The 17891-nt window shown below is 37.3% G+C and overlaps 2 long non-coding RNA genes and 1 gene segment (V, D, J or C); 1 reads left to right on the top strand and 2 right to left on the bottom strand.

The window, feature by feature from the left end:
* Window positions 1-1705: 1705 nt before the first annotated feature.
* Window positions 1706-3881, top strand: LOC127158326 (uncharacterized). Its single transcript, XR_007826131.1, has 3 exons — window positions 1706-1868; window positions 2413-2494; window positions 3294-3881. It is a non-coding gene; the product is annotated as an uncharacterized LOC127158326 (long non-coding RNA).
* Window positions 3882-7289: 3408 nt separating this feature from the next.
* Window positions 7290-11850, bottom strand: LOC127158324 (immunoglobulin heavy variable 3-66-like). The segment is given in 2 exon segments: window positions 7290-7588; window positions 11724-11850. Coding segments are annotated over 2 exon segments (426 nt in total).
* A 3423-nt stretch (window positions 11851-15273) lies between these two features.
* On the bottom strand, window positions 15274-15483 carry LOC127158325 (uncharacterized). The gene is made up of 2 exons (XR_007826130.1): window positions 15405-15483; window positions 15274-15320 (listed from the first exon to the last, which is right to left on the bottom strand). It is a non-coding gene; the product is annotated as an uncharacterized LOC127158325 (long non-coding RNA).
* Between the last annotated feature and the right edge of the window lie 2408 nt (window positions 15484-17891).

Genomic DNA, 17891 nt, shown 5'->3' with positions numbered 1-17891 from the left:
ATGTTCGCTCACTTAGCACACGCATAATTTGGATCAAAACTAATTCGGAAATATAAAATTTATAGGGGCATTCACTATAAAGCATACACAACTTTATTGGTGAAAATATCACTGTTAGGAGATTTATAACAAGTAGTACAACAAAACGCATGATTACAGTAGCTGCTGCAATGGAGCAGCTCTAATGCTAATAAATTAAAGATGATGTACCATAGAGCAAAAAATGAACAGTGAAAGTAAAGAAAACTTAGGTGTAAGTGTTAAGCAAAAACTAAGTGTAGATATAACTGAAAGATATTCAGTCAAATCAAAAATTATGCAGACACTAGTATAATTTTTATTTATTTTTTAATTAATGTGCAGGACACTATAGTTCATTTATGTAAATCAGCAAAATAAAGTAAAAGTGTGACATATTATACCCAAAAAAATTTCATACAGTAAAATTGATCACTTGGGATCAAAAATGATAAGTTCCATTTTGCAGAGAAATGTGGTCTGATAATGTGAGAAAAGATGTCTGAATAAGTTTTGGTTTGACTGTATCTATTTGATAAATGAAGTTAACCAACTAACATTTTACATATTCTTTTAGTTTCTGTACCCAATATTTTATAAATTTACCGGTAAATTAAAAAACATTGATATCGGTACTCAGAATCGGCAAGTACCAAAAATAAAACCATCGGTATCAGTTGAGTACTGAAAAAAAGTGGTATCGGTGCATCCCTAGTACTCATCCCCCTGTCATCCAAGATGTTTATGTCTGTCTTACTTCAGTCATAAAGAAATTATGTTTTTTTAGGATTCAATTCAGCAATTTTCTTCATATAGTAGACTTCTATAGTGTCCCGACTTTGTTAACGATCCCAAATGTGGTTGTAAACAACCTCGGCGAGGAAGAAGGGTCTTATCTAGTGAAACGATCAGTTATTTTCATAAAAATAATACAATTTATATACTTTTTAATGTCAAATGCTCGTCTTGTCTTGCTCTGCCTAAACTCTTTTTTCGGTTCATGACAGTTAGGGTATGTCGAAAAACTCCCATCTGATGTTCTCCCTCAACTTCAAAATCATCCTATATCGCTGTTTTACCTTTTTTGTTATGGGTATTTGATCTTCTTTGCTTGTTCACTTTGCAAAGACTGGGTCATAATTTCAAAAAACATAATTTCTTATGACACTCCTTACAAATATGTATACAAACACATATACCTCAGGATGATAATTCTCCTTTAAGTATAGTACATGCACTTAAACTTTATTTATTCATTTATTTTTTTTGTTTTTTTATATTGCACTTATATTGTATTGCACCTCCCGAGCTTCTGGTCATTTTTAAACATGTTTAAAAAAAAAAATGTAGTTGGCCTGAATATGACCATTGTAAAGGCTCTCCCCTAGGGCTGCACGATAAATCGCATGCGGTTGTCAGGTGCATTAGTCAGTAAAGCTGGTTCTTTGATTAATAGTAAATCACCATCACTTGCATTCAGCTGGAGCAGCAATTAATACACAGAGTCGTAAATGACTGATGAGCTACGCAGAATCACGCTCATAATCAAATGCGATTCATCTGCGATTATGAGCACAATTTTGCATAGCTTGTGAGTGATTTACGACTCCATGTATAAATTGCCGTTCCAGCTGAATGCAGGTGATGGAAATTTACTACTAATCAAAGAAACTGGCTTTGCTGACTATACGCGCATGATAATAACATGCAATTTATCGTGCAGCCCTACTCTCCCCTATGCCTAAATCATACACAAAATCATTTTGCTGTGTTTCCCACAGGATTTTTTTGAGACTATGGAGGATAGCTGGACCTTGGTCTGCCTGGGGGATCTGGGGCCATGGCCTTGTGTAAAAAATAATGTACTGTACAGTTTAAAGTTAAATTTGTCTATCTGGTGCACTTTGAGAGTTCAGTATTAAGAGCTCCAACCCATGCACGGTGTGGAAATTTAACAAAAAAGAAAGTCTATGCCAGGGTTCAGTCAGTCCACTGCAGATGGACAGTCCACTGCAGAGTTTAGCTCCAACCCTGATCAAACTCACCTGCCTGTGATTTTGTAATGATCCTGAAGACATTGATTGGCATGCTCAGATGTGTTTGATTAGGGTTAGAGCTAAACTCTGCAGGAAAGTGGATCTCATGGGCCAGATTTGAGGATCCCTGGTCTATGCATTGACTGAACCCTCTTTTTAGATATTGTAGACTCTTAAGAGTTCTGTAAATAGGTTTTAAACTAAATATCCTAGCTAGGACACATAGTAGTAAGATAAAATTCTCTGTGAATAAGGCCCCACTTAAGATTTCAAAAGGAACCTTGACAGTTTGTGGCCACCATCAAAAACTTATCCAAATTCTCTGTTTTTTTTTTTTGTTTGTTTGTTTTTTTTGTAGATTCAAAGGAAAGGTGAAAAATGAGGAAGTCTGGGAACCACTGAAGAAGGCAGCCGTGAGGGACGGAAGTAATCATCAGAATGTAAGTTCTTTGAGAATGAGTGCATTGTTTATTACAAGATGTGTTTTCATTTAAATGTAGTAATGTATACTGTTGGTCAAACTTTAAATTAATCTTAAAATGTAAATCATTTCTGTGATCAAAGCTGAATTTTCAGCATCATTACTCCAGTGGTAAGTGTTCAAAAACATTGTATTATGCTGATTTGCTGCTCAAGAAACATTTCTGATTATTATCGGTGTTGTTGAAAACAGTTGTGCTGCCTAAATTTTTTTGTGTACACTACAGTTCAAAAGGTTGGAGTCACTAAGATTTTCTTTTCTTTGGGAAGACTTTAATAGCAAGGATGCATTTAATTGATCAAAAGTGATAGTAAATACATTTATAATGTTACAAAAGATTTATTTTAAAAATAAGCTGTTTTGTTTGTTTTTGTATTCATAAAATGATTCTGAAAAACCACAATTTACACAGAAATATTAAGTAGCACAACTGTTTTCAACATTGATAATCAGAAATCTTTCTTGAGCATCAATTCATCATATGAGTGATCATGTGACACTGAAGACTGGAGTTAAGACTACTGAAAAATTCAGCTTTGCCTCACAGGAATGAAATACATTTTAAAGTGTGTTTGAAAAACAATAGAAAACATTTTAAGTTAAAAATAATTTCACAATATTACAGTTTTGTACTGTAAGTTTGATTAAATAGACTTGAATAGACTTCTATCGAAAAACATTAAAACACAAAGACTGCAGATTTTTGACTGATTGTTTACATACATTAGCAACATTAACAGGGTGATCCTCCCTTTCAGGTGCCAGAGAACGATATTGGCAGTACAGGCTCAGGATGGCGAAGAGGAGGAAGAACATGTTTGATTGACATGAGAGTACTCGGGTACTATGGTCCTTTGGTAATGACAATATTGTTTAGGTTTTGCTTTTGATAGTGAAGCAGTATTAAAGCACATCACCATCAGATATTTGTAGCAGGTGTTTCATACACAGGACACTCAGGAAACAAATTAACTTAAAGTAATAAAGAAGTCACTACTAAATTGTTTCCTTTTTTTTTTTATGAGTATTGATTAATTATTAATCATTTTTACAGATAAAATCGTTAACTATACCCATCAGTAATGAGTAAAATTTACATGATTTATGTATTGATTTGTTAAATTATCTGTGCTCATGACTTGGTAACACTTTGCATGGTTAAAGAATAGGTGTAATGTTCAAAATGTTTTGGCTTAGTGTTTGTAGAATTAACACTGAATAAATGCTGATTAATAAATGAATGCACTGTTTTTGCTCATTTAATGTTTAGAATGTAATGTTTTTGTAATGGTTTGCATGTATGTATTGAATATATTCACTAAAATCTCCTATAACGATTAAAAAAACATTAGAATTAAGTGTTTTATTTTTTATAGCAGAAAATGTTTATGAGTTTGTAATTTATATACCGATTTAAAGGTGGTACGAGCACATCCTCTGGACCAGACTAAAGGTGAGAAGTAAATATTTAAAATATAAGGAACGTGGTAGTTTGGTTGTTAGGACGTACTAGTTTGGTCGTTAGGACGTACTTGTCACGTCCCACCAACGTAACACTAACGTCGCCACAACGAATATGGGAATCACAAAGTTACGTTGCTGGTACATTATTTGGGACGTCGCTGCGACCAATCTGGTCCTTTAGAGTCACGTCCTCACAACGTGCTAGTTTGGTCCTTGAGACGTAATCACCACGTTCCAGCGACGTCCGAAATAACGTCGCCACGGTGAATATGGGAATCACAAAGTTACGTCGCTGGTACGTTGTACGTCGCTGCGACCAATCTGGTCCTTTAGAGTCACGTCCTCACAACGTGCCAGTTTGGTCGCTGAGACGTACTCACCACGTTCCAGCCACGTAGGAAATAACGTCGCCACGACGAATATGGGAATCACAAAGTTACGTCGCTGGAACGTTATTTGGTACGTCGCTGCGACGAATATGGTCCGGTCCAGTAACGTTGTCACGACGTAACTGTGTTAGCTGGGATATCTGTTTGGTACCCAGTTATTACCCAAACGTAACATATTGTTCCCTTATACTTACACGTAGGTACAATATAAATACAATACAGATGTAGCCGGAAATGGGTGTGCTGTGCCTTTAAGCAGGCAGGTGAAGCAACAAGCGGGGGGTTTTTAAGTCTCGCGATTATTAAACTATCGTTTGTTCACGTTTCCTGGTGCTGTACTCCCCGTTGTTGGCGGTTGGAAGAACTGTGCGAGTGCTCTCTGCTAATTAATGTAAGTAAAGGCTTTGTGTGTTTTCAAAACTCACATGAATTTGCACTTATATGAGTTGGATGTTATTTTAGGAATTTTATCGTGGGTCGAAGAGCTGCATAGGTGTGTGCGTGTGGTTTTGACAAATTGACGTGAGTAGAGGTTTCGTAATTAGTTGGAATGCACACGAATAGATACGGTATGTATGCCTATGTGTGTATATATAAACCTCTAGATGTAATGTCACTTTAGGATCGTCTTCGTGTGGAGTGCGTATGATTTGTGGGGAATAACATCTTGGATACTGTTAGTGAGCTGCTGTGTATTGTTGTGCCTCTCCTCCTATGAAGTGGTTGGCTTCTACCGGCTAGCAATATCAATGATATTAATTCAAGGTATTGTATTTTTATATTTTCACTCTACATTGTGTATTCTGATTATACTGGGGATAATGATGGTATTATTGATTAGTGGCTGTGATTATGCTTCTTGTGTATTTGTGGGTATGAGTGTAAATATGGTGGACTGAAGTTAGTGCACTGAAGGATTGTGTGTCATTTTTAATATATTGGGATTGTTTTAAAACCCACAGTTGTTGTGCACCTGTCCCTTTTCCTGTAAGAAAGTGATTGGCTTTACAGTTTAGCACTGCGCCTGATTTTCCTCCATGAGGTGGTTGCCTGCTACAGTTTAGTCCATTACATGGGCTGAGGTATGAGTATTTTTTTATTAAGAGGGTTATTTAATAATGATTGTTAAGGTACAATAATAATGTGATGTATTATGTTTTGTGGGAGTATTTTAATCGGTGGTGTCATTCATAAATTGTTTATAATGTTCATTAAGTATGTAACATGTTTACTGAAAACAAAATGTTATGTGCAAATTGCAGGCTTTATGCTGATTGTCGGCTGTGCGCCACTGTTTCCTTTTCCCACCTTTTTGTTTTGGTTTTTGGTTTATTTGATAATCCATTGCAGTGGTGTGTAGAGGTCTATTTAAGCCTATGGGTGCCCATATTAATGTGACCTTATGTCTGTATGTTATTTGGGTTTAATGAGTGGCTATATTATTGTAATCTTATGGTCTTGACAGGGTTTTGTTGAACTTTCCATGTACTGAAGTTTTCTTTTGTTGGTTTGCGGTGTTTTGTGTTTGGGTGGAATGATTTTTGTTGGGTACATTTGATTTGTTTTTTTGGTTCGGGTTTTGTGTAATCCTTTTTCTCAGTACAGTGGTTGTTTGAATACAAAAATCTTTGTAGTCCAGTACCATATTAGCCAATTTTTATTACATCGAAGGTTCTTTTATGGACAACTGTATTTTTAGACTGGAAGCTAGACAAAAGTTATAATATACCTGTTAAAGTGTTGGTTAATGAACATTGTTTTATTGAAATAAAATTGATTTTCATTGCACTTTGGTTTTCAGGTTCTTTCAGTTGAACCACCTGGGCGGGAGTTTAATATAGCAGGTCCCCCTATCCTGTATATATAGGGGTGGCGTAGTCGTTACTTAAATCTTAACGTCGCCAAAAGCAAGACATTACATCCTGGTGGTCTCGGTTACACATACACTGTAACTTCAGTTTACTTGCGCAGTTCTTTGCAGGTTGTATATCTGGTTGTTACCCCCGAATTACCAAAACGTAACATATTGTTCCCCTATACCTACATGTACGTTCTTTAATAGGTACACTATAATTACAGAAACGTACACCGTAAATTCAGTATACTTATGTAGTTCTTTGCAGGTTGTAATCTAAAGCGTTACCAAGTTTTTCCCTGTTAAAATAACTCCATTGCTGGAGGATTCAGAAGAGAAACTGATCTAGTTTTTCAGAGAATCTGTGACACGATTGCTGCTGGAACTATAGAAATATCCGATCCATTCCATCGGTTTTCAGCTTGAATGTCTGATCCAATGTGTGTTGTAATCACCTGATGCTGAATATCCAGTGATCTTACAGGCGATGGAAAATGTTTCTCCTGGTTTTACTACCAGGACAGGAGGCTGATCCAGCTCAATGCAGAAAAGACCTACGAATAACCATGAAAACATTTCAGTAATACAAACTGAGCTCCACATTTCAACTGATGTTCATTAGTTTTTTGTGTTGAGCTGAAGATACTCACAGTGCACAGTTGCCAAAACCAACAGTATTGATATGCAGTACATGATGCTGATTTGCATTGATTTGCATTGACATAAAGATCTATCTGAGTGCAGTCCTTGTAGTAATTATTAGTTATTAGCATTAATGGAAAACCTAAGATGCAGATGTATTTATTAATAATTATAGTGTAAATATCATGCTCTAATGAAAATATGGGTAATGAAAAAGTAATAACACCCATATTAATGTTGGAACATTATTGGAACAATTGTTGGAACAACACTATTGTTATAGACATGGATAAACATGGATAAACATTAACATTAAAGGAAAGGTTTTGTGAATCATAATAAAAAAAAAAAAAATAAAAAAAAAAGTTTTTTTCCTGTATTTGTGTTTTCACAGTGTGCCTGTGTCATGCACAGTGATACACAGCAGTGTCTTCAGTCTTCAGCTGATTCATGTGCAGATAGAGATTAGAGCTGTCCTTAGATGCTGTGAATCTGCCCTGCACTGACTGAGCTGAGCTCTTATAAGAATCTGAATAATAATAAATAATCCATTCAAGTCCTTTTCCAGGTGCCTGACGGATCCAGTGCATGTGAGTGCTACTAACAGTAAACCCACTGCAGGCACAGGTCAGTTTGTATGAACCACCTGGAGCCACAACTTCTGACTGTTCAGACTGTGTGAGCACAACCTGACAGTCAATACCTGTGAATAAACACAACATTTAAAACAGAAATAGAAATTAGAGTCCATTTGTTCCGATGTGTTATCAATCAATAGGATGACTATCAGGTGCCAGTGTATGCCCTGTTTTTATTAAAGAACAGGAATCTATCAAAGTCTGAGCATGTTTGTGGAAGTGAATCATGACATGAACAAAGTAGATCTCTGAGAACCTCATAAAAAGAGTTGTTGCTCATCCGGCTAGAAAAAGTTACAAAACCATCTATAAAGAGTTTGGACTCCACAAATCCACAGTCTGACAGTTTGTTTACAAACGGAGGAAATTCAAGACCACTATTACTCTCCCTAGGAGTGGTCGACCAACAAAAATCACTACAAAGCAAGACCGCAAGGTTGCAAAGGACTTCAGGGTAACTTTTAAGCACATAAAGGTCTTTTTCACACTGGCTTATATTGATGTTTCAGAGTCCATCATCAGGAGAACACTGAACAACCATGGTATGAATGGCAGCGTTGTAAGGAGAAAGCCACAACTCTTAAAATAAAAAAAAAAAAAAAAAACACTGCTGTTTGCTCTGCAGTCTGCTAAAGATCATGTGGAGTCAGAGGACTATTGGATAAATGTTTTGTGGACGGATGAGACCAAAATAAAACTTTTTGAGTTTAAATGAGAAGTGTTATGTTTGGAAAAAGAAAAACACTTCATTCCAGCATAAGAACCATATTCCGTCTGTGAAACATTGTGGTGGTAGTATCATGTGCCTGCTTTGCTGCATCTTGGCCAGAATGGCTTGCCATCATTTATGGAACAATGAATTGCGAATTATACCAGCGAATTCTAAAGCAGTCATGGACAGTCATGGCCTAATGGTAGAGTTGGGGTACTCGGACTCGAGTCCGGTCTCGAGTACAATTTTTAGGCGACTCGGACTTGTCACGGACTCGGATGCATTTTTACTCGGACTTGACTCGGACTCAAGCCTTTCGGACTCGGAAAATATCCCGAGTCCGTCCGAGTCCAGAGACAGTTGACGGAAATGTCACTGACTCGATGCATTATCACGAAAGTCTTGTCCAGTAGGCTACTTGAAAGCCGACGGGTTTATGTGCGCACTAGAGATGCGCGGATGAGCTCAAACGTCACCCGAATCCGCAGCTTCAAATAAATTATCCGCCCGCCACCCACCCGCACCTGTATTTTTCTCTGATTTAGATAACCGCACCCGATCGTCGTTTACGATTATTCTCATTCTTAGTTTTTCACGATGATATGATGAATTGATGGTTCATTTTTAACAGCAGATTGAGTCAGATGATCTGCACATCGCTGCACACTTATATAAGCTTAATCGTTCGTGCTTTTAAGCCAAAGCCACGCTAAAAAGAATAACGTGACTCTCCGCAATCTCTGATGAAATCGGTTGGGTGTTTGAACGTCTACTAGATCCTTGAACAAAAGATTACAGGGGTTCACCCAGTTTAAGAAATTTCAGATCATAAAAATCTAATTCTTTTCATTTTTAAGGTATTGTTTTCGTTATAATGTACTGATTCAAATTAGTAATCAATAATAATTGTTAATTTTAACTACTCGGCAAATCTGGTGCTGGCGCGGACGGAGCGGGCGCAGGCGCATGTCAGGCGCAATCATCAAACATATTTCAATGGAAGCCGGCGCCACATTCCCTACCGTCTTTATGTGTTTTGCGAATATTTGCATTTATTCACATACGATTGAATTAGAAATGGTGGCCTGTCATGATTTTGGCTAATGCAGGACACTATACTGAATAATGCGCATCAGAGGGGATTTAGAAATGGGTATACGCAAAGCCGACGGATTAAAAAATGGGTATCCGCAGGTACTGCACTACACCACTAAACTGACTCAATAGCATTAACACAGGCGTATCTCCCTTCAAACTTGATCTGGAATGTCTTTTTTTCTGTCACAACTTCTCGAACAGGTGAACACACAGACACACACACAAAAATGAAATCGTTTGCCTGAAAAAAAGTATTTAGAACAGGTTCATATTTTAGAAAATGTAGTTAATATTTGCCTCATTATTGATTCATCTCATCCACCCGCAAATAATCAGAATGCATTTTTTTTATTACCCGACCCACCCGACCCGCGGATATAACCGCCATCCGCGCATCACTAGTGCGCACACACTCAAAGCGCGATCACAGAACGCGCCTCTCAGTCAGTGTGCGAATACAGAGTTCTCTTTCGCTTTTATTAGGTTCTGTTATTGCTACACACATACTCGTATTGGAGACTATCCATGCAAATGAAGTCGGTTTTGTCTTAAGTAAACCTGAACAGTTGGGAAAAATACTGATGCACCAAAATATTTGATCCGTGCGTCAGATCTTAAAGCGACAGCAGCGTAAACCTGCAGCAGCCGACCACCTCAAACAATAATCAAACAACAAAAGAAAAAGAGAAAATCACTCACTTTTCTTGACTGAATCACTTATTAACTGTAATAAGAATTATCTTTAATGTATACAGTGAAGATTTTGCAGTGTTTGATTTCAACATTTATTACTTCATGAAATGTCTGTAGTCTATTTCTGTAATAACCTTTATATAGACCTACATTTAAAAAAAAACTTACCAAAAAAAACTTACCAAAAAAAAAAAAAAACCCTACAATTCCATTTTAAAAAAGATTCTATTTTAAAAAAAATATTATTTCATTTGTATTTTTGATTAATATATGTATTAATACTTTTGCATGTAAGTAATACTTGGAGTGTTTACTTGCCTTGAGCTCGAGAATGTTTTACTTACATTAGCTGATTAGTTTTTTTCTGTATTGAAGTTATTATTATTATTTAAACATGGTGGCAGTTTCTAGCTTGAAAGAAAAATAATTTTTCTAACATCTTTGCAGCAACAGTTTTTATGGGTCCAAAACCATCTTGGGTGTACATGATTTTCTAATAATTAAATGGCCCATCATCAATTATTCCTTATATAATGTAATTTATTGTAATTAATGTAACTATAAATGCATTCAAAAATAAAAGAGGTGTGAGTTTGCTGTGACTTATGGAAAGTATAGGTAGGGCTTTATACACAGTGTGTGCCATTGTAAAGACTAGGTTTATCCCTCACAACCTCATTTTCATTCAAGAAAAAAAAAGTCATATACAACCCAAAACACACACAGCCACAAGCAGAAATAAAAAGAGGTGCATTTTCTGCTCTTAAGGTCCCATTCACCAAGATACCTACTCCTTTACCCCCACCCTTGAATTTATACATTTACTACATTGATGAATAAAGTCAAGTCAAGTCCCGCCCTATAATTTTTCACATTCTAAAACCTGTTTCACTCTAAAATATGTCACATTACATAGATCACCCATAACTTCTGTCACATGACTTTAAGTTTGCTAAGCAGAGCATGGACACTTATGAGATGTTGTGAAATCAAAAATCAAAATGGCAAGATCCACTAGAGGTTTGCTTTTCTTACATTTCAACTGACATTGCATTTTTCTAGTTGGAAAGGTTAAAATCAGGGGTGCCCAAACTCAGTCCTGGTCCTTGGTTTAGCTCCAACTTGCCTCAACACACCTGCCAGGGGGTTTCTAGTATGCCTAGTAAGAGCTTGATTAGCTGGTTCAGGTGTGTTTAATTGGGGCTGGAGCTAAAATCTGTAGGACACCTCCCTCCAGGACCGAGATTGGGCACCCCTGGATTAAAACAATGTTAACCCTTTGAGCGGTAAGGTCCCACATATGGGATTCTATTCTCTGTGCCCCTGGGAGTACGGTCCCACATATGGGATTTAGAACGTTCGGTCACGTCACACAACTGCCAAATTCAAACTGTGTTTTCGCGCGTTGGCTGGCGCTGAGCAAGAGAGAGACGCGCGCTGCGCTTGTCATATAATCACAATTGTGCAGTGTTTTCAACGACTTAACGTTTATTTTAGGTTTCAGGAATTTAAATACACATAAGTACTAGTAAAACAATACATTTAGAGTTTGTAAAATACACACGGATGTCTATGTAAGCAGCAATAACAATCCATTCAAGTATAATTTGCCGACGTGTTTGATTTATATCAGATACACATAATGTAAGTAATGATATAATTCACTCCATTCCTTTCCCACTTCACCGGCTACTTACTTGCATGTATTTCGGGAGAAGCTGGTGAATTTATGTGCTGTAAATCCGGCTGACAGGACTCTCTGAACGGCAGCGCGAACAAACATGGCAGCGCCCATCTCACGTTATAGATCACGATCCAGATCATTTATAAAGGTTTTAAAACGGCAAAATACACTCACTCACACGTATTCGTGAATCGGAATATCAGATAGTTGAAGACATGGCAAGCAAGTGTGTGAATATTTTGAATAAAAAAGGAAAAACGAAATAAAAGCGATACGTCTGTCATACAGCGCTATAGTGGCTGCGGTGTCAATCATGACGCGTCGCCATGGAAACAATAAAGGGAACGTTCTAAAATAACGGTCGCCTAAAAAAAACTCACTCTGGGGGGGTCAGATAGAATATTTTAAACTCACCAGTGAAAGGGTTAAGATACTGACAGTAGTGTTTCCTTGGACTCGGACGGACTCGACTCGGACTTGAGTCCGACTCGGCCCATTTTGGACTCGATTGGTAAAAGACTCGGACTCGACTCGGACTCGACTTAGGTGGACTCGAACCCAACACTACCTAATGGTTAGAGATTCGGAAACTGAAGGTGGAGATTGTGAATGAACAGTGCTCTTTCCACCTTAAATACCATGACTGAGGTGCCCTTGAGCAAGGCACCGAACCCCCAATTGCTCCCCGGGCACTGGTGCAATGACTGCCCACTGCTCCAGGTGTGTGTTCACAGTGTGTGTGTTCACTTCTCACTACTGTGTGTGTGCACTTGTGATGGGTTAAATGCAGAGCACCAATTTCGAGTATGGATCACCATACTCGACAATACATCACGACTTTCACTTTTTTCACTTTTCTGAAGGAAAATGTCAGGACATCTGTCTGAGAACTGAATCTTAGAAGAAAGTGGGTCATGCAGCAAGACAACAACCACAAGCACACAAGTGATTATACCAAAAAAACGGTTAAAGGTTAATGAATTGGAATGCCTGAGCTGAAGTCCGGACCTTAATCCAATTGAAATGTTGTGGAAGGACCTGAAGCAAGCAGTTCTTAGGAGGAAACCCACCAATATCACAGGCTTCAAGTGTTTCTGTACTGAAGAATGGGCTAAAATTCCTACAAGCTGTTGTGAAGGACTGATCAGCAGTTACAAAATACATTACCTGTAGTTATTGCTTCAAAAAGGGGTCACAGCAGATACTGAAAGCAAAGATTCACGTACTTTTGCAACTTGCACATATTGCATCATGTTTCTCAGTAAATAAATGGCATACTATATATTTTCATCTCATTTGTCTGATTGGGTTCTCTTTGTTAACTCTCAGGACTCGTGTGAAAAATGACGTTTTGCGTTATATTTATGCAAAAATATAGAACAATCGAAAGGATCCACAAACTTTCAAGCAGCACTATATATATATATATAACAGTGACATTTTTGGTGAAAGTGGGTGTGGAACTATATTTTAGTCATATAGGTGTAGCATCTGGACCAATCAGACATACATTAATTGTTACATTTAACAAATAATCTTTTAACACAACAAGCCAGCTACATGCTGGAGCTCTTAAGACAACCCCCCAAAGCAATTAACACCCCAAAAGGGCTCAGTTGCCAGGACGACGATCTGATAAGAGGTTTTATTGCCCAGAGGAATGCACATTTGCCCATGTTACATTTGCCCATAGGAAAGACACAATGCCTTTAGAAATAGACTCTTTTCTATTCATTCACAGACAAACCTTTCTTTGACCTTCCTATCACACATAGCCCAGGTCATTGCGTACAGTATTACTGCATTTTAATTTTGTCTGTTGTATTTGTATTTGTCTTTCTACTGTTTTATGCATGTGTTATGATAGATGACTAGTCGTATAACCCACCTATGCCATGTTTGGTCTCTTTGAATTCGTATTTTGATGATCTAAAAGATGGTGTAAATTAGATGTTGATACCTATGCAACATATTAGTGTTTTAAGAAACCTTAGTAGGTTTTGCATCAACACCCAATCGAATTACATATGCAAAATACCATGCTCACAGACAAAGAGTTGTAAACTTTCCCTCCAAAGGTGAAAGTTACTATTGGTTCCCGGACGCCTCCAGGAGGCTTAAAGGCACGGGGAGCCTGAGCCGGCACAGGGCGTGCCCGGCGGGCCCGACAGGCCGCAACATTCAGAGCTGTGGCTCTCGACCACAAAGAGCCAGACACTTCATGACTCGCCTCAGTCAGTCAGTGGTTCTTTTAGAACCTAAGAAGATGACCTAGAACTCTTCAAGACTTCCCTAAGCGTGTGCCAGGCCTTGCGGCCTTGTCTTTCCATTCCCCAAAGATCACAGGACTTCAGCTGGGTCCCTCTCAGCTCTTGGTTCTTCTTCACTTTTCATGTGGGAAGAAACTCCCAGTCACCATCGAGTCAGAACATCTTTGGAGTTCATCACTCTTCAGACCCGGAAGAACATGATTGCAATTCCAAAACCACCACTGCTCCAAACCATCAAGACTTTCACCCGAGACTGCATTTGGACACTTGTTCAACGACCAAGGCAATGCAAGTATCATATATTTAACTAAACAAACAGAGGTTTATTATAAGCTGTAGACAGCACTGATGGTTTCACAGCAGGTGGTTAACTGACTCTTTTCATAGCTTCATTTCCTTGTCTCTCTCTAAGTGCTTCTCACTGACCCTTCCCCCATGTATTAGTGACTTCGTGTTTGTTTGTTTAGATTAGTTATGTGTTGGTCCTTCGTTAATAAAACTCTTGTGCACGAATTACATGAGTGTTGATTCCGATTCTGCCTTGCAAATTAATGTCCCTTTACAATTCCGATTTGAGCTACATGCTCTAATGCAATGGTACTTTAAGAAAGTTATTTTCTGTGGCCAAGAAAATATCATTTCTTAGAGTTGTCTCTACAGATTAGTTGATGGAAAATTAATTCTGCTACAGTTACTACTGGCAGCTGATACAAATAATTGTAATTAATTATAATTAATTGTAATTATTTATATACATTTCCCTTTGAGCTAAATCGTGACATAGGTATAGTCTCTACAATATCATTTTTGTTAAGACAGACTCTAGAGTTACCTTTTTTTTTTTCTTAATAGTGTTAAAAACAATACCAAACAACAGAATGACAAAAACATATATATTTTCTTATTCAAATATTATAATCTCCAGAAATTGAGTTTTCTAGCTCATCAGTCATTATTTTGTGTAAAAATGTCTTTTTTTGTCTACTGTCTCGGCAGCTTTTGTGCACAGTGCTGTAGTCATTTCAGTCACTGTGTCTCTCTTGCACAATAATATACAGCAGTGTCTTCATTCTTCAGGCTGTTCATCTGCAGATACACCTGCTTCCTACTGTTGTCTCTGGAGATGGTGAACCGTCCTTGGACAGACTGAGAGTAATATATATACTGGCTGTCATATCTGATCAATGCCAGCCATTCCAGCTCTTTTCCAGACTTCTGTCTGATCCAAGCCATCCAGTAGCCAGCAATGTCCAAACCAGAAGCAGTACATGTCAACTTATGGGATTCTCCAGGTTTCATGACTACAGACTCAGACTCAGTCAGTGTTTGACACCAACAATCTGCAAAATAAAACATGATCACTGTGTGTAAATTCAAATAAATACATACAATTGTATTCTGAAAAGTAAATACTGTAATCATACATTGAGAAGCCAGCAACAGTATTGTAAATCCCAAGATTTTATGCTCCATAATTGTGTACTGAATTACTGAGCTGTACAGTGATACAGAAATTATTATGAAGGGTTTAAGAAGGTCATGAATTTGCATAATTTATTTGAATATTCAGTTAGGGATGTCCTGTATTTAAACAGTGGCATCATATTACTGAGTCTCACATGCACACCCATATATTATTTGTTTACCTATGTATTCATTTATTCATTTACTCAATGAATTTGTTTATTCATTTGCCTATTTGGTAAATGAACAAACCATATTAAGTATTTTTTAATACAAATTATATTTAAGTAATTTCATATAACATTTTAATTGACTTTCAATTATTGCCACATTTTGTTTTCAATAATAAATATACAGATTCTTTGAAGTGTATATTGATTTAGGTCTTATTATGGCATTCAACATCCAAACTAAGTCATGCATGTTAAGATTAGACCAAAGTGTTTGTGCACATGGTTTTTGTACAGGCATTAAACTGCTATTCATCATGGTGCCTGTATACCGAACACAATAATACACAGCCGTGTCCTCAGTTTGCAGATTTTGTCCTTTAAGATATACTGTGCTTGTAGATGTGTCTCTGGAGATGGTGAACTTATTTTTTAATGAATCCTTGTAGTCTATTCCACCACCAGCATGGATCATGCCAATGAACTCAAGGATCTTCCCCTGGGTGCGTCTAATCCAGGAAGGCGCCTTAGAGGTATCACTGAGAGCATATCCAGATATTTTACAGGAAATGGTAAAAGATTCTCCAGATTTTACCAAAATGGAGCTTGGCTGGTTGTGTTCCACATTGCTGTACACATCTGCAAATTAAGCACAAAAATATGTTACTTTTAAAATGGTCTTATTAATGGTGAACAGTTAAATACTGCTTAAAAAGCTTTAATGATTTGTACTCACAAGGTGTGACAGACATCATTAGAAGCACAAACAGGTAAAACATGATTTTATGAGTGGTTCTTCTCAGCTTCATTGGAACACAAAATTATATACAGCAAGGATGGGCTGCATATATAAATACTGGAGAATTTGCATCGAGTATTGGTCATGTGTGTGCGCAGGGTGAATATTAAAGGATGGTTCACCAAGAAACTCATTTAGAAGTGGTCTACCTCTGTCATACTCCAAAAGTATAAAATAATTAGCATTAAATAATGTCATTATGACTTGTGCGGTTTTCCTTTTGTTTTCTAAGAAAGAACAACATATAGGTTTGGAAAGAATTTGGGGTGAATTCTGTCTTTAATATGAAATGAATTGCTTGCAGTGTGTCTTATAGGCATTATTAATGCTCATCTGATTAGAGCGCAATCAATAAGACAAGTGAGATGTTGCTGTTTTTAATCTGACTTTATAACTTGTCATGTTTCAGGATAAGAAAAGAAAGAAAACAAACGTATCAGAGAAATGTATATAAATATGTATGCACAAGTATTCATTTGAAAATAAATGTATAAATTAATAAGCCACTTCACAAATAGTGAACATATTGTCAACTACGGTGACTCACAGTCAGAATTGGTCCTCTGCATTTAAGCCATCAGAGTGCAGTGAACACACACACACAGCAGTGAGATGTGAACACACACCCGGGCAGTGGGAAAAGATGGGGGTTCAGTGTGAATGCTCAAGAGCACTTCAGTCATGGTATTGAAATGGAAAGAGAGCTGTTTAATAAAATCGAACCAGTGACAGTTTTAGGCCATGACTCCTAAAACTGTGAAAAATAAAATACATTTATAAAAAAAAATAATTAAATGAAAAAAAAATACAGTCTGACCCTTCATCTTCATTCCTCCCCCTCCTGGGTTTTTGTAAGGGTAGCTGTATGAAAACAAGCAAAGTGTGTCTCTTGCACAGTAATACACTGCAGTGTCTTCAGTCCTTAACTGACTCATGTGCAGATAGAGATTAGAGCTGTCCTTAGATGCTGTGAATCTGCCCTGCACTGACTGAATGACATCTGTCGGTATAGTCATGTATTCAGTTAATGAGTTGATGAGATTCAACTCATTTGTAAAGGCTCAAAGACCTCAAATATGTCTAACACACATTTGAGGTCTTTACTTATGAGCTGAGACATCAAAAACATCATGGAGTGTCAGCTATAATTCTGCTAGAAAAACTCTGAGGGCAGATGAACATTTACATGGTATTTATTCCACAAAGGATTAACAGATAGTATAGCAAACTATAGTGATTCATGTCTAGCTGTATGGAAAAGTTATTTGGCATCGCTGTGCTTAGTCTAAATCCAGATTTGGATGCAGATTTGGCTTATCTGGCCTGAAGATATCCATTGTCAAGTTATGAAAACAGGTAGCTGATGCAGCAAAGTAACAAAAAAAGTTTTGTGTCTGGAGATGGGGGCTTTTTGAAGAAGACTAGTAGGATTGCAAAGAGTGCCCTTTAAAGGTGCATTTGCATTTCTGTGCTCTTAT

This window comes from Labeo rohita, unplaced genomic scaffold (assembly GCF_022985175.1).
Source record: "Labeo rohita strain BAU-BD-2019 unplaced genomic scaffold, IGBB_LRoh.1.0 scaffold_1455, whole genome shotgun sequence".
Classification (NCBI taxonomy): Eukaryota; Metazoa; Chordata; class Actinopteri; order Cypriniformes; family Cyprinidae; genus Labeo; species Labeo rohita.
Note: the sequence above shows the minus strand (reverse complement) of the source record. Positions and strands in the feature narration are given on the sequence as shown.